The following is a 19,611-nucleotide window of genomic DNA, read 5'->3' as shown; positions in this document are numbered from 1 at the left end:
TTCAGGGAATCTCTGCAAACTGTGAATAATTTTATGAAGTCTCTTATACAACAGTTTTCAGATCTTAATGAAGTCTGGCAGCTTTTTCATGCAGAACAGCATTATGCATTTTCTGGACCAAGAACGTTATTAATTGGTGACTGCTGTAATGTAATCCCATTCAAACAGGTGGTGGGTGGACTGGAACTACAGCATTCTTCCAGCTTTTTTGGAAAAAAAAAAAGATTTTCCACAAGAGCAAAGGAAGTGGTAATGCTATTGTATCATAGAGCTCAAAATAGTTGGAATACTGACAGAATGACACAGACTCTTGTCTATGAAACAAGGGAGGGGTATATTTTTGGCTGCAGGAAAAAGAAAACACACTCTGAAGGTGCTGGAGAAAATAAAGACTGCTTGATTGTGAAGAAAAAGCCAGACTGAGGGAGTGTCACATCAGAAGTTACCTGCAGCTCCTTCTGTTGGGCAAAAAGACACTGACCTAATTCCCATGGAAACAATAGAGATTTCCATAATTGTTTTGGTCTGGACCAACATACATTTGTGTTGTCCTGACAGGAACTGCATTAGAACCATTTACACAGGCTTTGCCTTTTTGCCATATTATTACCGTCTTCCCAACACTCATCCTGGAGCTATGAAACTGCTGTCCCATTGCCCAAACTCTACAGCTGCTTCAGTGCAGTCTCTTGGGAGTGCTCAGGTTCTGATATTTACCTGCTTACCTGCAGGGACTGCTGGCAGAAGTAAGTGTTCAGGAAACACTAGGCCACAGGCAATGCCTGCACGCTGTTCAATTTGCAAACCAGAAAGACAAATCCCCTGTTTTACAATTCAAAGCACCAGCTAAACATCTACCACTTGGATCATAAGGACTGTAAATCAGCATTCCCAGGCGATGTGCTTTTCATGTAGTTTGAAAACATTATTGACGAGATCACAACAGGCAAGTATCTCATATCAATTTTTATTATTATAAATATTATATTGGAAGAGAAAGGATGGTGCTACACATCTGCTTCCTTCTGCTGCTATTTGGCATCTTCTTTCTTGGCTCCTGCTTCTATTTTCAGGGGTTCTGGAGCTGGACGATAGGCAGGGAATGCCTCCCACGGGCTATTCAGATCAAACTTGCGAAATTCCTGAGCTAACTCCACAGGCTCTGCCACCACCCGTTTGACTTCATCATCATACCGCACCTGGAACAGCACAAAGGACACAGGCCAGTCATCTGCACCCTGCTCCTGCAGCACGTCTGCTGTGCACAGTGAGCCATTACTGACCCAGACCACCCTCTGTGCAGACAACTCTACTTCCTATCCATGGGAAAACCACAGGCCCACAAGCCTCTGCCGCAGCTGCAGTTCTTCTCATTACTTAACAAGAGCTCTCTAGATGCTACTGAGATCTCTGGAGTGTCCGAGAAAACCTTCCTCTTTGCTTTGCTACAATGCCCCTTTGGTGTCGTGACTAAGCACCCAGAATTAGGAGCACCCACCCTAACAGTCCACATGAAGTTCACGTGCAATAGAGCATTTAATTTGTCATTTGACAAAGAAATTTCTCCTGAGTCACTGAAGTAAGATGGCCCACCCTGGGCCTGCATGGCTGAGGACTACATTCATGAATCTTTATAATATGGCACTTCTGTGGTTTTAGTTGTTCTAATTTTTAGCCTAACACTCAGAACAAGGGGAGAAAAAGAAGACAACCAGGATGGAATCCAGACACTTCTGATTGGCTTCCTTTATCCTCACTGTGCCAGTCCAGATCTCTGAACCTCAGCTGAGGAGATGCTGCCTTATCCTTGCTTGCAAGATTTTCTTATTTCTACATTTCTTAAAACAGTCTGTTTTTTGCAGAACTTGACTGTTTCCTTCTGAGACTCTATTCAGTTTTAACACTGCACCAAATACACCTGCTTCTACAGGGCAGTCATTTCAAACTAGACAGATACCGAATACTCTCATTTCACCTGTGGTGGGCAGACAGAGGTAAATGGTAAACAGCAAGAGTCAGTTTAATCAGAGTTTTATAATCTGGGCCTACAAACACACAACAAAGTGAAGTTCCAACGGAATCAAGAAGAGTTCAGTCTTTTATCCTTCTAGACATCTCAGTTTTGCAGTGGAAATTTTAATCTTCCAGAAAACATGCTGAAAACAGAAGCACTTCCTTTGCCTGACAAGTATCTCTGGTATGTAACAGGATGTAATATTACATATTACAGGATGTAACATTTGCTCAATTTCTCCAGCCTTATTATGGATGATATTTTGTGTGATAATTCAAATTTCTATGCAGATTTATACAACTCTTCTGGAATACAGACAAGTAATTGTAAAGCAGTCACATCTTTGTACTGGAACTCAGAAAAGAGCATTGGAGAGATCTGGTAACTTTAGACATGACTGTCTCTCCTACCTCCACATAACCAGAGAGTGGGAAGTCCTTCCGGAATGGATGACCCTCAAACCCATAATCTGTGAGGATTCGCCTTAAATCAGGGTGGTTGGCAAAGAAAACGCCATACATGTCCCAAACCTAAATGAAAGGAAGCCAAGTTAGTTGAATTATATTTGAAAAAAACCCAAAAACATGCATGTGTTATGTCCATAAAATTTCAGTTACGTGCCTGGCTTTGTACAGTGCCAGCAAAACTGATGCAGGAATTCATTCAAAAGCAATTCAGACACCATTTTACCTCCCGCTCTGAAGAGGCAGCCAGGAAAACACTTCTTTCTTCCTGAGGGTGTTGGGGAATCATTTTAATTGGGAAAATACAGCCTCTCTCCACAAAGACTCTGTTCCCAAGCACACCAGCACTCACCTCTCTTTCATACCAGTTTGCTGCCTTGTGCACAGGCACTGCTGAGTCGATGGGTGTCAGCTCATCGGTGTACGTCTTCACACGGATCCGGCTGTTGAACCGCAGCGACAAGAGGTTGTACACAATCTGAAGCAGAGGACAGGCAGCATTTATGGATCTCCTTGCAGTACACCACTGCCTAAGCAAAGCCACATAAGGACCATTTCAAATATTCTTTATGAGCAGGATCGCATTCAGCACTTCAGAGCTGGCCACTACAAGACACTCCTACAACTGAGGTTCCAACAGCTTATCACTTTGATTCTTAGAAGTGTGACAAAAGCTATGAGAGACTTAGACATCATGACTGATGACAGAGAAATAAAGAGAGATACTAAATCTTAAAAATAGACACTACTGGAGGGATGGAAACACTTGACAATGAATGGTCTGTCTCAAAGAAAATGGCCATCAATCACTCTTGCAGCTACTATCAGTGGGAAAAAGCTAAGAAAAAATACACTTAATTTTCAGCAAGAGAGTTGGATACCAGGGAACGTTTCCAACTTCTATGGTGATGAAGTCTAGTACAAAGGCTGTTTATGACATACTACAAGCAGATTGAAAAGAAGATCCCAAAAATTCATAAGGAATTTTAAAGCCTTGTTTGATACTGCCTTGGTGACTGGAAAAGATGAATCAATTAAGTTCTCTATTTCTATTATTTCTATGAATCTGCTACCTTGATTTTTGAAAGAAAAATATTGAATGAAAACAAATTCAACTTCTTCAGCAACTGAAGCCCTTTGACTTCAAGAATTCTATCTACAACTCTCGAAATTTTTTCTCACTGCCAGAAACCAAAGAAAGTGGTCAGAGCTGCAACAGCACCCACAGCCATCAACACTTGTGAAGCCCTCCAAGTACTGCACCTGTGAGCAGTTCCTACCTCAAAGCGGTACTGCCGAGACGGGACATCAACAGCAGTCAGGTCTGCCAAGGATTTGAACTGGGCATTGGTGTGATCACGAAGGAAGGTCAGGACAGGAATGATCCCATCTGGATGGATCAGAAGTTCCAGCTCATTGAAACAGGTCACCTGATGAAAACAGAACAGTGGGAAGAGCATGAGTACAAACACCAACAGGACCAAACGTGATGCTGATTTCAGGAGAACACTCGAACAAAGAGACACAACAGACACAAAAAGGCATCAGATCAAGGGGCTTAAAACCAGCAATACTTCTCCTGGAATTCTGACCATTTTTCTTCCCCAAAACTGCTTCTCTGAACAGGTAACAAGAAAGTGGTGTGTTCACTGGATCCTGTCCCACCACAAGAACAATTTCTTGAAAAGCACCTACCTGTACTTGCTGGATATACTTGGGCAGAATCTCAGCCACATACTCCCCAAAAGCACATAGCTGCTTCTGCTCTACTTCATTTTTTGGTCTGACAGTAGCTAAGGAGAAAAATAAAGTTTCCAAGATTATGACAGGGAATACAGAAAGCTACAGAAAGAAGAGTAGTAACTCCCTTTAACCAGTCTAGCTGTCTGTCAGAAACTACGCTATAGCAACGTCCTTGTGTTACACAAAAGATGGAACTAGATACTTTGATAATGAAGGAAATTTGTATCAGTGCTAAAATTTTGTCAACTAAGAGCAGCATGAATTGTCCAACAAGATGATGAAGAAGTAAATGGCCAGATGAAAAAGAGGGCAGCAGAGATGACAAAATAATCTGAACTTAGGAATCGTGCATGTCATTCAAGCTCTGTCTAGAAAGGGCCTTGTTTTCTGGGTTTGCTGGACGTGTCAACATCTAAGCAAGGCCCTGGTAATCAAAACACTCTAGGAACTCACATTGTTGGGGTGGGTTTTTTCACTGTTACAACTAAAAGCCCTTAAGAGTCAGGGCTTTTAGGCAGCATATGAAGCTGTTGCCCAGGCACAGCTTTGCACAGAAAAAGCAGGCTTGGCCCTGCATCTGAGAAAGGATGCAGACAGGAACCCAGAGCAAGCACGGTTACCAAGACAGCCACTTTTCTGCGCAATTGGGGTTTTCAGGTGACCGGACCAACCCTTTCCCGACAAGCTCGCTAAAGCGGTTCCACCGCCCGGGAACGTCCGTGGGCCGCTTCGGTGCCCTCCCGCCGGCCGGCAGCGGCACAACCGCACGCCTCGGGCCCTCTCCGGCCCCCGCCCCCAAACCGGCCCCGCACTTACGGCGAGTGTCCGCGGCGGAGCTCCCCGCCAGCCGGGCCCGTGCCGCCGCCGGTGCCGCGCCAGCTGCGGAGAGAAACGGACACGTCTCACCGACCACCGGCAACCGCCCGGCCCGGCCCGCGCCCCCGGTACACCCCCGGTACAGCCCCGGCACAGTGCCCGAGCCTCACCTCGCAGCGCGGCCCGCGCCAAGCCCTGCGCCGCTGCCGCCCACATCCCGCCGGGACACGGACGGGCAAGGGCACGGGGCGGAAGCGGAAAGCGCCGCCACCGCCGCTCTTCCCCCGGGGGCGGAAGCGCGCGAAGAGCTTCCCGGGGACAGCTCCGGGTCGGTGGGCGGAATCGGCGAGTACCCGGCGGCGCCTGGCGCAGGGTGAGGGCCGGGAGCAGCCGGTGGGGCAGCCCGGGGCGGCGGCATGAAGGGAGGCGCCGCAGGTGGGTGCCGCGCGGCGCGGCCGGGGGGAGCGGCGAGGCCGCCGGCCCGGGGACGGAGCAGTGAGCGCGGGAGGTGCGGGCGCGGAGGGCGGCGGACCCCGGCAGCCCCCGGGCTGAGCCAGCGCTGAGCCTTGCGCAGCGTCAGCGCGGCCCTGGGGGGAATCTGCGTTTCTCCGAGGGTCAGCCTCCCTTCCTGCCTTCTCCCCGCCCCGGACCGTGGGGTCGCTGTAAGTTGTGCTTAGGGGTTCCCCGATCCCGGGCACCGCCGTGGCATCCCCGACCCTGTCAAGAGCAAGGAAAGAAGGAAGCTGGAGCACAAGTCCTATGAGAAGCGGCTGAGGGAGCTGTGTTAGTTTAGCCTGGAGAAAAGGAGGCTCAAAGATGACCTTATCACCCTCTCCAACTGCCTGCCTGAAAGGAGGGTGTAGCCAGCTGGGGGTTGGTCTCTTCTCCCAGGCAACCAGCGACAGGGGAGAGAACACAGGCTTAAGCTGCAACAGGCGAGGTTTAGGCTGGACATCAGGAAAAATTTCTTCACAGGAACGCTGATTAGAGACGGGAATGGACTGCCCAGGGAGGTGGTGGTGTTGCTGAAGGTGTTTCAGACTGGATGTGTCACTCAGTACTATGGTCTGGTTGACATGGTGGTGTTCAGCCATAGGTTGGCATCAGTGGTCTCAGAGAATTTTTCCAACTTAAGTGATTTTGTGATTCTGTGAAGGAGGTATATTAGGTGTTGGTTAAACCACTGTCACTGATAGCTAGGCCTATGGAATGCATGGAGCATACGGTTTGGCTTTATGGGATAGTTAGCTGTCCTGTATGCCTCTTTCTTTATAGCCGAGACACCATGCGTGCAAAGGGGAGCTTTGTCTGGGTGTCTGCAAGGAAGATGTGAGATTTGCTTAGTCTTTAGCTGCTTCTAGGCATTTCTTTTGTGGCCTGGCATCAGTCCTCTGGGAGTTGTGCAGGGCAGTGTGGGCAGCTAGTTCTGCCGTGCCAAGGGGGCAAAGTAGTTCATCTGTCCATATCCTGGTGCTCTGTGTGGTCTCTTCTGCATTCTGGGCTGAAGCTCCTAAGCACCTTGACTGTAGGGATAAAGAGCTTTAGCCGAAGTGGAAGCCAATTTGCAGGATAGGCTCATGCTTCGTAAAGTTGGAAAAATAGTACTGATGTGTTCTATGCTGACTGCAGTTCCTCTGTCTCTTATAGACTAATATATAGGTACTTTTCAGACAGACCAGAACTACTGTAAAATAGAGATTAGAGTGTAATTAAGGCAGAGTATCACCAGAGATGAGATGGATTTGTCGAGCCAATTTGGGATGTAGACACTACTTCTCATGAACAGAATTGGAGCAAAGAACTTAGGAGCCCTCCTGATCAAGCAGAGTAATTGTAAGAAAATGCATGTTTGACAAGATAAACCATGGAAGAGTAACTAAGAATCTGCTGGAGAAAAAAATCACATCTTCATGAAACATTGTTCTTGAAATAATGTTCATTATTAATTGAAGAAATTTCTGATATTAGACACCATGGCTGGAAGTTCAGTTGTAAAAATAAGTCTAAAGTGAATGCAGGTAGGCAACTGTTCCTAATGCTGCCAAGAGCCATGGTAAAAATGAGCTCCTTGCTGTAGTAGTCCTTCTGTGTTTCAGAAGCTTTTCTGACCCACAAACTACCTGGAGCACTACAAACATCCATGGTACCTGCTAAGAGGTGTTTTCTTTTAAATTTTGATCCCCTTTCCACTTGGGAAGCAGTGACTAACAACATCTAAAACGTTGTTTTGCATGCTGAAGTTGACTGGCACATTAACAAACAGCATAACCATCAGTTATCTCATTTGGTTGGCTTGAAGGACTGGTGGTTATGTCAGGCCAACATCTCGTGCATCTTTTTGGTAAAAACTAGTTCATCTTGATACAGATTCATCATTGGGTTTTGACAGTAATTAACACCTCCTGATGATATGAAACGCTGCCTGTGCTCTTTTTTAGTATGATGCTGTAATCCTTTTCACATCTAGTCCAGCTATGCTGCTGCTGCTTTTTTTGGCTTTGCAAGTTTCCTAGGGCAGTTACTGGACTTTCCGCTTGAATAACTTGCTGCATTTCTTTGTGTCAGTAAAATGAGTGGTGAACAGATATGCACGTCTCCCAGCCCTGCTGGGACATGATGTTCACTGTACTGGAAGTTTGGTATATATTACAATTTTAATTATGCCAACTTCTCATTTGCTGTTTGAGATTCTGAAGCTCAAGCACAAATTTCTGGCTGTGCTATTTATGTTAAGTCTAAAATATGCTGGACTCCTACCAATATGTTTGATTTTTCCCTGTACCCTGAAGTACTGCATAATCTTGTTAGTGGTGAGAGAAAGCTGTATAATTATTGTGATTTTACAGATTGCTGGAGGTCTGATTTGTGCAGCACCATGGACTCGTCAGAAGAGACTGGAGGCTCCTCTGCAGAAGAAAACTACTTTGTGAATTACACCTTCACTGACCGCTCCCACTCAGGCCGCGTGGCCCAGGGTATTATGAAATTATGCTTGGAGGATGAGCTCTTTGCCGATGTTACAATATCAGTGGAAGGCAAAGAATTCCAGCTGCACCGTTTGGTCCTCTCAGCTCAGAGCTGCTTTTTTCGTTCTATGTTCACTTCCAACCTAAAGGAGGCCCACAACCGGGTGATTGAGCTGCAGGATGTCAGTGAGAGTGTCTTTCAGCTCCTTGTGGACTATATTTACCATGGAACTGTAAAGCTGAGGGCAGAGGAGTTGCAGGAAACCTATGAAGTGGCAGACATGTACCAGCTGACTGCCCTTTTTGAAGAGTGCTCCCGTTTTCTGGCCCGTACGGTGCAGGTTAGAAACTGTCTGCAGGTCATGTGGTTGGCAGATCAACACAGTGACATGGAGCTCTACACAGCTGCCAAACACTGTGCAAAGTCACATTTGTCTCAGCTGCAGGAGACAGAGGAGTTCCTACACCTGCCTCTCCGCCTGCTGACAGACATCCTTACAGGTAAGGAGTTCTTGAAACTACCTAGGATGTGGATATACAAAGAGACTTTCAGAGTCTGATCAGGTAGTGAATGAAATAGATGGAAAGGTACAAACTTTCATAATAACTGTCTATTCAGATTATCTAAGCAAGGCAGAGCAAAACATTCTGGACACCTTTATCAGAAAAAGCCCCAAACTATTAATTGTTACTGGACATGAAACAGCTAAGCTATAGAAAAGGGACATACAGGATGCTGGAAATTCACAGCAGTTCCTGAGTCAACAGGTTAGAAGTGTTACACATTTTTTAAACCCAGCTTCCAACAATTTGTTGTAATTTTGTTTGCATTAAAGGTAAAACAAAGAAGCATTGGCTTCACCATTGGAGTGGTGAAGGCTCAGCACTCCAAAAATACACATCTTATGAAAGTATTTTTTATCCCTTTAGCTCATAACCATTTAACATAGTAATGCAATAACTCAACATCTGTAAGAAGGCTTGAGCACATATTTTAGACTATTTTAGTGTTATTTGCAATTGTATATAATTGTTAGGATTAGTTAGGCACTCAACTGACTGAAATGGAATAATACAGTAATTGCCCTTCTTATAAAGTTAATAGCCTTCCATGATCAAAGTTGTAAAGGACCCATCAACACACAAACAACTTAGTCCAGCTTCCACCAATCCTTAAAGATCTGCTGCCCTAGTAGGTACCGTCAGTACTTGTTAACCTCTCCAGGAAGCTGCATCACAAGCCCATTCCTCTGCAGTAATGTATGATTGCTAGAGGAAGCAAGAATGTAGAAGCAGCTCATACATCCAAATGTGCCTCTTTCTTGCTTTTAATTACTCTTTGTAACTGAGTAACTAATGAGACATTGTGTGTCATGTGTTTTATATGCAGTCGCAAAAATAAAACTATCATGACTGGCTCCTTTGGAACACTGGCAAATCTATCCATGAGATTTAAACTAGACTTTAGAATTGATGCTATGCATATGAGAGTCTTTACAGATATTGCATTAAATTATCTCTATTGCATCTAAAGAAATTTACAGTCAAGAACCTATTGAGTATATGTACTGATAGCTCAAAAACTGTGATAAACTTAGAGTAATTTTGATAACTATCTAGCTAAAGGTTTTAAAATAAGTCACAAGTTCATTTAAAAAAACATCTAAAATCATGAAATAAAACTGTAGAGGTCAATCACGTTTAATTTCCTAGGGATTCCACATAAAAAACAGTTTTAAGACTATGGACTTTAGCACTTGTGGTCCTAAATTAATACAATTGCTCAGTATAACTTTTTTCCATGCATTATCTATTTTCATGTGTAGAATCACATTACTAAGTATTTTTGCCACAACTTAGCTCATAAAATGGATTAAAATCCATTAATTACTTCCCTATTAAAATCCATTAATTATTTCCCTACTGCTGGTAGGAAAAATCCTTTTATTTTGCCTTTCCTTCATCTTTGTTTAGTTAATGGGGAATTAAATAGAGGAAACTTTTAGTGGCAAGGATTAAAATTAATTTTATAAAATAGCAATTTATTAAGTTTACCTTCTGTTGCACTCTAGGACCAATTTAAAAAAAAAATTCTATTTAGGCGCTACGTGTGATGGTTAGCTTTTGGGAATCCTTTTAAACAGAGTTGAAATATCTGTTTTTGTGCCACACTTTTTCTGCTCCCTTCCACTATAGAGAAAAGCATTGGAATTTGTCTGGTGCCTTCAGCATCATTGAATTCAGAGTTTGTCATGAGAACAGACTACAAAATCAGAGTCTTCATAGGGAAGCTTCTCAATGAACACAGGCATAATTGCTGGCTTTCAAACTGGAAGGAAATACCTAAAATCTTTTAGGTAATGTACTGATGATGATGATGATGATGATGTAAGACTTTGTGGTTTAACCAAAACTTCCAGTTACGTCTCAAAAGAGATTTAAATCTGATGCATTCTCTGGAATGTTTCTTACTGTCACACAGCTAAAAAAAACTCTAGTAGCTCATTGGGGATTTCCACATGTTAAGAGGATAGCAGCAACACCAGATGTTCAGTCATGAGGGTCAGCTGCCTGACAGTGCTCAGACGTATTTTGTAGATGACTTTTGTTAGACAGGTTTCTAGGACCAGCCAGAAAGAAAGGCAGGTGCTGAGATTCTCAAGAACAGAATCTTTCTGCCTAAATGATTAAATAAGAAAGTATTTGTCATCGTCACACAGCATGTAAGTTCTCTTTCCTGTCCTATTTCTCTTGGTCATAGATTCCTGAATAGATTGCTGAAACTCATCCAAAGTGCTTAAGATCTACAGCTGTTCTCCTACAGTTACCCAAATTAATTTAATGTATTGGGCTGGCTGGTAGTGCTGATCATGCCTGACAAAATCTATAAACACCTCTGTCTATTTTTCGTCCCTAGAAAGTAGGTTTTGTGGTGGGAGTGGGGGGGAGGCAGCCACAGGAAAAGGGTGTTCCTGTGTACATACACCTTTTCTAGATATCATAAATGCCGTTCTGTCCCCGAACTGCAGATGGCGTTCCATGTTCTCAGAATCCAACAGCTGCCATAGAAACCTGGATCAACTTCAACAAGGAGGAGCGAGTGGGCTTTTCAGAGACTCTACGATCGAGTCTGAAGGTATAAAAAGACCTTGTGTTCTGGGGCTGATGTGGCACTTGCTGGTTTCACACTTCTCAGGGCAGGGTATTTTGCTCACAGGTCTGACTTGAAAGTCACAAAACACGAATGTCATTGAAATTCATGGTGCTTGTGAGAGGTTACTTTCAGTGTCATAAACAGCAACCCCACTGACAGCCTTTTTTTCATTTAATCTGAGTCTGCTTTCATTAGTAATTGGAGCAGTGCCACAAATAACTTATTTCACCTCAGTTACCAAATAAACTGTTCAGAAATCTGTTTGACATTTGCCTTGTAACAACTGTACTCCGTCAGTGATGTAACTTGCCCTTACCTAAATCATGAGCCCTTGTATTCCAGTGACATGGGTGGCTATTTTACTGTGTCAGATATGAATGGTATCTTGAAAAGGCCTTGAGGCTCTGAATTCTGAATGTTCTAGGGTGGCAGGACTTGGGAAGGAGGTTATACAACTCAGGCCCACAGGTGGGTCCTAAACTGAAAAATTCAGTCTTGAGCGTCACTGATGTTTGTGTGAACAGATCTAATTTTGCTGACACACTTCTACTTTCGCTCAGGTGATTGGAGAAAATGTTCACATCTACCTGATTGGAAAGGAGTCATCACGTACACACTCCCTCGCTGTCTCTCTGCACTGTGCTGATGATGACTCCATCAGTGTGAGTGGCCAGAACAGCCTGTGTCACCAGATCACTGCGGCCTGCAAGCACGGTAGTGACCTGTATGTTGTTGGTGGCTCCATTCCACGGCGCATGTGGAAATGCAACAATGCGACTATAGATTGGGAATGGTGTGCTCCTCTGCCCCGTGACCGGCTCCAGCACACCCTCGTCTCTGTGCCAAGCAAGGATGCAATATATTCACTGGGGGGGAAAACTCTACAGGACACTCTCTCTAATGCTGTCATATATTACAGAGTACGAGACAACGTCTGGACAGAGACCAGCCAGTTGGAAGTGGCAGTCTCTGGAGCTGCAGGGGTGAACCTTAATGGTGTCATTTACCTGTTAGGTGGAGAGGAAAATGACCTGGACTTCTTCACCAAGCCCTCTCGGCTCATTCAGTGCTATGATACCAACACAGAGAAATGCCACGTGAAGCCATACGTACTGCCTTTTGCAGGGTGCATGCACGCTGCTGTGCACAAGGATGTGGTGTTCATTGTGGCCGAGGGGGATTCACTGCTCTGCTACAATCCCCTGCTGGATAGCTTCACCCGGCTGTGCCTCCCAGATGCCTGGAGCTCAGTACCATCCCTCTGGAAAATTGCCAGCTGCAATGGCAGCATCTATGTATTTCGTGACCGCTATAAAAAGGGCGATGCAAATACTTTTAAACTTAACCCAGCCACCTCTGTTGTCACAGTCACAAGTGGCATCAAAGTGCTGCTCACTAACCTGCAGTTTGTCCTGGCCTAAGCAGGCCCAGTGATAGACAGCAACAGTGTCTTGCTGTGCTACACCTACAAGCCTCAGCACCAGTCCCAATTACTACAAGCTCACAACATCCAGTAAAGACCCCATCCTCTGTACCTGTGCAGAGGAAGTACAGGCTTTCTGACTGTGGACCTATTCTTTTACATAGCACTATTGAAACCATATTGAACTGTTGTATCTTAGATTTCAGATGGACTAAATACTATTACTTTGATTCCTTGATGATAAGCTGCTTGCATTTGAGGCCCAAACAGCAGCAAATGGCTATTTTAGCCTGGAACAAATCCACCACTAAAAAAATCCTGTGGCATATGGAGAACATTCTCCTTGGCCCAGACTGCTAGTTTTAACTGCCTAGGAGACTGCGTGTTGCTGCTGTGTCAGTCACAGAGTTAGACGTGCACTGTGTCCCCCAGGGATGCCCCCATTTAAACATTCCTGTGTCCTATTGCAGAAGGAGGGCCTGGCAGACAGATTCCAGAACTGACCCCAGGACCCTTAGGTTACATTCAGCACTTCTCCTAGAGGAGTGGTAACCAACTGAGTACTTGCTTACTGCTCTGTCATCACCTAGTATAAAGAGAAGAGGGAGATCATTTTTAGAGCATTGACTTCCTTTACTGTACAGGAAATCCCCACCTGTAATTATAGCATAGTGTTGGTGAAAAGACAGGAATAAGATCGCTTCCTCCTATCCCTCTCTGTTGGCACTGTAACCCTTTGGGTAAGAATCTGAATAAAGTCTCTACTGAGACAAAGTATTTTGGTTTTTTCTCTTTGCTTCAAATACAAATATTTTTGAACTTCCTGTGGATTGCAGTTCTGCTCAGCACTGATGTGTAGAAAAAAACTATGGGGCTCCAAGAGATCTAGGATATTAGCCATAAGGAAAGAAAGCTTTAATGAAACAGCCCTATTTCCCCTTTACTGTAAAACATTCTTTATTGATAGTCAAGAATGAAAACCCTTAAGCTTTTGTTAGATCATAAAAACTTTTTTTATAGCAGCTGAAATGAGGATTTTGATTCTGATTAGTTCTTACTAGTTTATGCAGTTCTTCCAGTGATCATGTTCCTGTGAAATTTCTCCAGGACCTGGACTTGCTTGTGTCGAATGAGGATGTGGGGACGAATCCTGGCAATGGCCTCTATTGCTTCCTGAGGGCTCCAGTGATGCAGCTGAAAAGGCAGAAACCCAGCAAGTGAAAATTCATTCCATCTTTGCACCAGTTAATGGAACCATCCTGGAGGCTATGGGCAATATTAGAGGTGTTAGAAAGCTTGCTGCTGCTTTGTCCCTTAGGTTTACTTGATGTTCCTCTCAGAGAGGCCTGCAAGCCACACATTCATGAAATGAGTCCCTCAGTTACAGAGGAATGGTTGCTGCCTGTATCCTCCACTTTCTGTCTCACTCACTCTTCCTTCTTGTTGTGAACAGTTTCCTGTCCTAGCCCTACTAGACCAGAGCAAAAATGCAGCTTGATTTTTAATTTTTTTTTAAACTCTACTGGTAGTCCCATTGCATTTCAGCACTTAGGGAGAAAGTTTTCTTTTCAACAGTAATGGAAAATTTTCTAGGGAGCTCTTAGTAACACCAAGGGAAGAATCCACAGGTGGGATTTTGTTCTTAGTGCTGGCTTCCCCAGTTGGGTTGGTAGAGGAACTCAGAAAACAAGTCAGTTCTCTTGATCCTGAATTGTATATGGAAAAGTGTAGGAAGGCTCACCGCTCCAGTGAACCAAAGATAAAATAAAAACAACAAAAACGTATGTTTATCTGCTAAGTTAACCTACATTCATGAGTGACTTGTTATTCCCACCTCAATCTGTTCCTCCACAGAAAGAATTAAGAAAAGCAGAATAATTCAAAATTTGCATTTGCATTCAAAACAAGGTAAGTTTGAGACTTCTCTTAAAATGGGTGTCCAAGCTCTATAAAATCATGGAATATTAACCTGTACATGCTCAGATGTCCTGAGCAAAAGTAAACTATAAAGGTTGTCTGCATTTTATTTCCATTTTTAAATGAAAATTCACCCCATTTAGCAGAGACTCCTGACCTGAATTAAGTATGCTGCCACCATGGTGGCACTGCGGGAGCGTCCTGCCTTGCAGTGCACATAGACACTGTTACCATGGGCTCGGTGTCTCAGGATGAACTCCACGCCCTTGTGCAGGTTTTCCAAGGTGGGGACTCCTGTTAGATCCACAGTGCTAAGACGCAGTTGCTCCACTCCCATTGCCTCCCATTCCTGTAACAGACATAGCAGATTTGGTCACTGAACTTTTGGGTTGGTTTTTTTACTGAAAGAAACTCAGAACCTGTTGAGACAGTTGGGAAATTCAGAGAGGCTGTAAACAGACTTTGAACATCAATCCTTCAAATCAGATGTATGAAAATTTCAGTCCTGGTCATCAGAAGGTAGTAGTTAAAGGGGACTGAAAAAATATGTTTCAGCTAAAGGAAAAGAGGAGGTTGGGATCTCTTCCCAACCCAAAGGCATTCCTGTATAGTGATGTATGTGGGTTCCATGCTTCCTGTCTTTCCCTGCCACTGCAGCAGCAGTTCCCTCGCATGTTCACGTTTTACTGGTTTGACACGTAGTTTTTAATGTCAGCTTAGGTACGAGTAGTCCCGGCTTTGCTGCCACAGAACTTGGCGGTCCCAGCCGGGATGACGGCAGGAGGCGGCTAAAGCCTCACCTGTGCCGGGACAGACTACGATGAGAGACCGGGCCGGGGGGGCGGGACGGGGGCGGGGGGACACACCAGCAATTCCGGGGCTCACCTGGGGAGAAAAACAGAGGAACCGGGTCTCGTAGTCCTCAGTGAGGGTGACCACGCCGCGCACGTTCTCCTCCGCCACCAGCTGCGGGCACAGGCACCGTAAGGGACCTCCGATCCTCTCGGCCCGGCCCGCCCCGCTGTGCCCGCCTTACCCTGCGGATGCGCCCCCGCAGCGGCAGCGCCCCGAGCAGCACGACTTCGTCGATGCGGTGGAACCAGGGCCGGCGGGACCCGGGCAGCCGCGCCCGCGCCACCGTGTACAGCAGCGACGGGTAGAAAAGAAGCCGCGCCGCGCCGGCGCCCAGCGCCTCCACCACCCCCATGCGCGCCGGGGCCGCGCCGCGCCGGGCCGGGCCGGGCCGACGGGCGGGGGACCGCTGCGGACGCGCGTACCGAGCGTCACCGGCGGGGACACCCGCGGCGGGGCCGGGCCGCGGGCGGGAGGCACCCGGCAGGGCCGGAGCGGGGCGGGGCCGGGCGGGGCGCGGCAGGACCGGCGGAGCGGGGGGGGCGGGCGCACCGCCCCGGCCCCCCCACGCCGCGCCCGCCGTGGTCTCTCCCGGAAGCGCCGCCATCTTGCAGAGCCGGCCCGAGGCGGCGCAGGGAGCGGAGCGGGGTGCGGGCGGATCCCGGGGCAGGTGAGGGCGGCGCCGCCGGGAGGAGCTCGGGCCGCGCACGGCACGGCAGGGACGGCGCGGGGCCGGGCCGAGCCGAGCCGGCGGGAAGCGCGATCCGTCTCGCGCAGGTAACGGCTCCTTGCCCCTTCTCCCCCGTTCCCCAGCGCTCCCGCCGCGAGGCCGCTCGTGCCGGGCCGAGGCGGCCGCCCCGCTCCGGCCTGTGGGGGAGCCGCCGCCGCCGCCCCGTGCGCGCCATCCCGGGGCGGCGCCGCCCCGCCGGGAGCCCCTCCGGGGCCCGGAGCGGGAGGCTGCCGGGTGTCGTATCTGATCCGAGCGCTGACAGCGCCGCGGGCGGCGGCGGTGGCGCTGTGGGTGCGAGCTCGGCCCGCGGCGGCGGCGCCATTGGGGGCGGGGGGGCTGCGGCGAGGCCGGGCGGACCTGGGGGCGGGGGAGCGGCTACCCCGGGCTCGGCCGCCGTCAGCCTGCCGGGCTGGGCGCCCCGGGCACTTAGAGGAACCTGGGGTGCGGTTGCTATTGTCGTCGGTATGATGCGGGTCTGTCCGCTGGAGCAGAAATGCGTGCTGGTGCACCAGGGGTGGAGGCGAGTCAGGCATACGAGAAGCACGATCAGGGAAATTGAAGTTCAGGTCACAGTGTGAGGATTTGCAGTCCTCAAGTATGAGAAGGCGTGACAGACACTACTGGAATGAAGCAGGAAGAGGAATATAAAAACCAGGAGAGACGGAGCGTAAAATGGATGATAAATACGTGAAGAAGAGTAAAGGTTGATAACAGCATGCTTTATTAATAGGACTGTTACGAGAAGGAAGTTGAGAATACCTTAGAATACACTCCTTTACATTCCTGAGGAATTGTGGCCCAGACATTTTCACCTTTAAGGCACAGGCATTCTCTTCTCCCAGAAGTTGTCAGGGAACATTTTTCAAGCATTGCAGCTTTCTTGTATGTCCTGCTTGAGTGTGGTCGTTGGGTGTGTTTCACCAGTTCGCTGGATTTAGAAAAGTATTTGGTGGGGATTTATATCATGAAGCACACCCAACTTCTAGCTTACAAGAGCTTGTGTTTTCTGACTATCTTGAATTTGTGTTTTTATTTTTTGTGTATCTCTGTCCTTTCTTACTCTTTGTACCAGTGATCACAAAAATTGCTGAACTCTTTCCTAGTGTATTTTGTTGTCTCCTCTATTGTTTTTCTCTAGGTTAGTTCATCAGATAGATTTTACTGCACTGACTTGGCATTGCACAGCCATAATAAACCCATCACATTTTTATTCTTTTTTCCATTCCCGTCGGCTATGTTCTTGGGATCTCTGCATAACATGAAAAACTGTATCTTCCTAGAATTGTGTCTGGACCTAGGTCTTGAAGAAGCAGCATTGTTGGAAATACTGCTGCTGTGGTAGATGTTTAAAATTAATCCATATGTCTTTAGGTTGAGCCAGGAAATGTTAGAGTGGGTACAGCTTGCATCTAGCAGTGTAATATGTTCAGTTGCATTCCTGCTGATGAAGAGCCCCCAGGACAGGAGCACAAATCTTATACCTGCTCAGAGATATGGGTGCACATGTATATACTACTAAAATTCCTAAATAGGATTTTTTAAATATGGTGATGTAAAGAATTATTTTTTCTTTAGATGGTTACTGTTCTCTTTCAGCCTCTGCTCACATTCAAAATTATTGCTGATACTTATTTTGGGAAGGTGTACGCTATTCTGAGGAGTGTATTCATCATTTCTGAATGATCATTCTTGCATAGCTGTCTTTATTCTGGTTTTCCTTTCCCTAAGTTTCTAATGTTACATTGGGGAAAATCAATGCCTGATCCTAACTGCTGTGTTACATGTTTTCCCTTTTTGTATCTGGTTTTTTTTTTTTTTTTCTTTTAATAGGTAACAAAATAATTGATGCAAGCCTAGGACATTCTGTTTAATGCAAAAGAAAGCAGGAACACAGCATCTACAGAAAAGCAGACGATTGAAAAGTGACTGTTCTGAAGTCATGAACACTAAAACATGAAGATTTATGTTTTAGGTAGTTTTGTTTTGAAAGTGAATTACCTACAAAGTGAGAAGAATGTATCCATCTTTCACTATGGGAGATAGGGTAAAGATATCCATAGTAGTACTACTGTGTACTTCTTACTGTATCCATGTTTCTGCTAGGCCTCCAAAACTTGATGCACTTGTAGGGATTATCTTTGAATGGCAGGGGGAAGGTTCTTTTAGTTTTTCTGCTACAAGTAGGGGTTCTGAAAACATGCTCCCTGGCACCACTCCTCTAAAGGGGAAAGCAGGAAATGTGGCAGGATCATTGATATACAATAGTTGTCTATCTCATTAATAATAAATCCATGCCTTGCCAAGTAACCTGTACATCAGCTGAAGAATCATTGGTTGAAACAAAATATGATGCTTTGAAATAAGGGAAATATTTATGATGTTGTGTAAATTTTCTTCTAAAATCACTAACAGTATCCTGTATTGGTTGAATTTCATAAAAGTTGGATGCTTATGTGATTCTTAAATATTTAGATTAACTTTGAATTAAGTAAGATTCTACCTGAAATCCAGTATCTATTTCAGCTTATTGGGAAACTGGAAGCAGGTTGCTTCTTAACTATTTCTTGCATATTTTTCTGGAATGTGGCTGTTCTATTGATTATCAGTTGCTGAGTCATCTGCCACAAATCTCTTCAGAGTGCCCACTCTGATTTTTCCTTTAGTGCCTATTTCAGAGTAGGTGGGAAGTGAGACAAATTGTCATAGTTTTTGAGATTTCCTGGTTATTAGCCTTTAGCACTAAGATCCAAGAACCCACTGTTCTGGCTGTTGAACTGGAGGCTGTTCTTAAGTGAATATGTCCAGTTTTTCAAGATGTAATGTGAGACAGCTGCAGTAGTCAAATGCACTCAGATCTATATTTCTGCTTTCTTGTTTTTCAGTCTTGCCATGAATGTCTGAAATATTTTATTTCTATCTGGGCATGTTTAGTATTGCTTGTCCTTCCAAGACTATGTGCAGAGTTATTCAATGCCTTCAGGCAAGAAGGTATGATTTTTATCCATTGATCAGATATTCGGCAGGAGAAAAAAATAGTATAGAAGAAAAGAAGACTAAAATATTTCAGTATTTATTAGAATGGGGATTGTAAATTGAGGAAAGTTATCTAGGGCCTCTAGTGGGTATTTCCCAAAGTATCACAGAGCAGGATCTTGAGTGGTGATCCTGTTACAAGATTCCTTGAGGCAACAGAGATCATCTTGATTGGAAAAAGTAACCAGTCGTTTTACTGCCTTTCTTCCAGTCATCAGAGATACTTGTTACATGAATAAATGCAAGAATGCAAAATACCACATTTTCTGCTATTGTTCTCTACAACAGTTTTTTATAAAGATCCCAAGACACTTTGTGTTTGGGGCATAAGAATGAAAAGAGAGAGCTTTACCATTCACATTTCAAGAGGAGATTTCCCAAATATCAACTGAACATCTTGTTTGCACCTGATGTGAGACTCAAGCAAATAGAACTAAAATACACATTGGGTCAAAGCTGCAGTGCCACTTAGTCTTGCAAATGCTTTGCTGTAGGGAGG

The 19,611-nt window shown here is 45.6% G+C and overlaps 4 protein-coding genes across 12 annotated transcripts in view; 2 read left to right on the top strand and 2 right to left on the bottom strand.

The window, feature by feature from the left end:
• Nucleotides 1-951: 951 nt before the first annotated feature.
• NDUFS3 (NADH:ubiquinone oxidoreductase core subunit S3) lies at nt 952-5,293 on the bottom strand. Its single transcript, XM_053945448.1, has 7 exons — nt 5,208-5,293; nt 5,038-5,100; nt 4,174-4,271; nt 3,759-3,908; nt 2,831-2,956; nt 2,425-2,544; nt 952-1,199 (listed from the first exon to the last, which is right to left on the bottom strand). The coding sequence occupies exons 1-7, from the start codon at nt 5,251-5,253 to the stop codon at nt 1,032-1,034; spliced, it is 771 nt and encodes a 256-aa protein (XP_053801423.1). The 5' UTR covers nt 5,254-5,293; the 3' UTR covers nt 952-1,031.
• A 33-nt stretch (nt 5,294-5,326) lies between these two features.
• Nucleotides 5,327-13,357, top strand: KBTBD4 (kelch repeat and BTB domain containing 4). Of its 2 annotated transcripts, none has more exons than XM_053945446.1 (4): nt 5,327-5,410; nt 7,884-8,504; nt 11,033-11,139; nt 11,718-13,357. In XM_053945446.1, exons 2-4 carry the CDS (start codon nt 7,913-7,915, stop codon nt 12,576-12,578), a joined length of 1,560 nt encoding a protein of 519 aa, XP_053801421.1. In that variant the 5' UTR covers nt 5,327-5,410; nt 7,884-7,912; the 3' UTR covers nt 12,579-13,357. The 2 variants fall into 2 exon arrangements, with proteins under 2 accessions (XP_053801421.1, XP_053801420.1); XM_053945445.1 differs by having other exon boundaries at nt 5,383-5,472.
• Nucleotides 13,358-13,519: 162 nt separating this feature from the next.
• Nucleotides 13,520-15,762, bottom strand: PTPMT1 (protein tyrosine phosphatase mitochondrial 1). Its single transcript, XM_053945449.1, has 4 exons — nt 15,534-15,762; nt 15,383-15,463; nt 14,655-14,846; nt 13,520-13,774 (listed from the first exon to the last, which is right to left on the bottom strand). Exons 1-4 carry the CDS (start codon nt 15,702-15,704, stop codon nt 13,643-13,645), a joined length of 576 nt encoding a protein of 191 aa, XP_053801424.1. The 5' UTR covers nt 15,705-15,762; the 3' UTR covers nt 13,520-13,642.
• A 103-nt stretch (nt 15,763-15,865) lies between these two features.
• CELF1 (CUGBP Elav-like family member 1) overlaps nt 15,866-19,611 on the top strand; it is a 68,886-nt gene continuing 65,140 nt past the window's right edge. For 4 of the 8 annotated variants that reach the window (XM_053945171.1, XM_053945170.1, XM_053945169.1 and 1 more), the window contains exon 1: nt 15,866-16,126. The gene's annotated coding sequence lies outside the window, so the exon portion shown is untranslated. The remainder of the gene's footprint in view (nt 16,127-19,611) is intronic. The other 4 variants (XM_053945173.1, XM_053945172.1, XM_053945158.1 and 1 more) reach the window with 3 other exon arrangements.

The sequence above is a fragment of the Vidua chalybeata genome, chromosome 6 (genome assembly GCF_026979565.1).
Source record: "Vidua chalybeata isolate OUT-0048 chromosome 6, bVidCha1 merged haplotype, whole genome shotgun sequence".
NCBI classification, from domain to species: domain Eukaryota; kingdom Metazoa; phylum Chordata; class Aves; order Passeriformes; family Viduidae; genus Vidua; species Vidua chalybeata.
The sequence above is the reverse complement of the archived record's forward strand: the minus strand, read 5'-3'. Positions and strand labels throughout refer to the sequence as shown.

Bases quoted from the DNA above. Each gene is read 5' to 3' on its own strand.
- PTPMT1 (XM_053945449.1), bottom strand. From the start codon at position 15,704: ATGGGGGTGGTGGAGGCGCTGGGCGCCGGCGCGGCGCGGCTTCTTTTC. The intron at 14,847-15,382 runs GTGAGCCCCGGA...TGTCTGTTACAG, and splicing joins TCCTCTGTTTTTCTCCCCAG to GAATGGGAGGCAATGGGAGT. The intron at 13,775-14,654 runs GTCAGGAGTCTC...CTGCCTTTTCAG, and splicing joins TGGCAGCATACTTAATTCAG to CTGCATCACTGGAGCCCTCA.
- NDUFS3 (XM_053945448.1), bottom strand. From the start codon at position 5,253: ATGTGGGCGGCAGCGGCGCAGGGCTTGGCGCGGGCCGCGCTGCGAG. The intron at 5,101-5,207 runs GTGAGGCTCGGG...TTCTCTCCGCAG, and splicing joins GGCGCGGGCCGCGCTGCGAG to CTGGCGCGGCACCGGCGGCG. The intron at 2,545-2,830 runs GTGAGTGCTGGT...CCTTTCATTTAG, and splicing joins CAAACTGGTATGAAAGAGAG to GTTTGGGACATGTATGGCGT.
- KBTBD4 (XM_053945445.1), top strand. The intron at 8,505-11,032 runs GTAAGGAGTTCT...CCCGAACTGCAG, and splicing joins GCTGACAGACATCCTTACAG to ATGGCGTTCCATGTTCTCAG. The intron at 11,140-11,717 runs GTATAAAAAGAC...ACTTTCGCTCAG, and splicing joins CTCTACGATCGAGTCTGAAG to GTGATTGGAGAAAATGTTCA.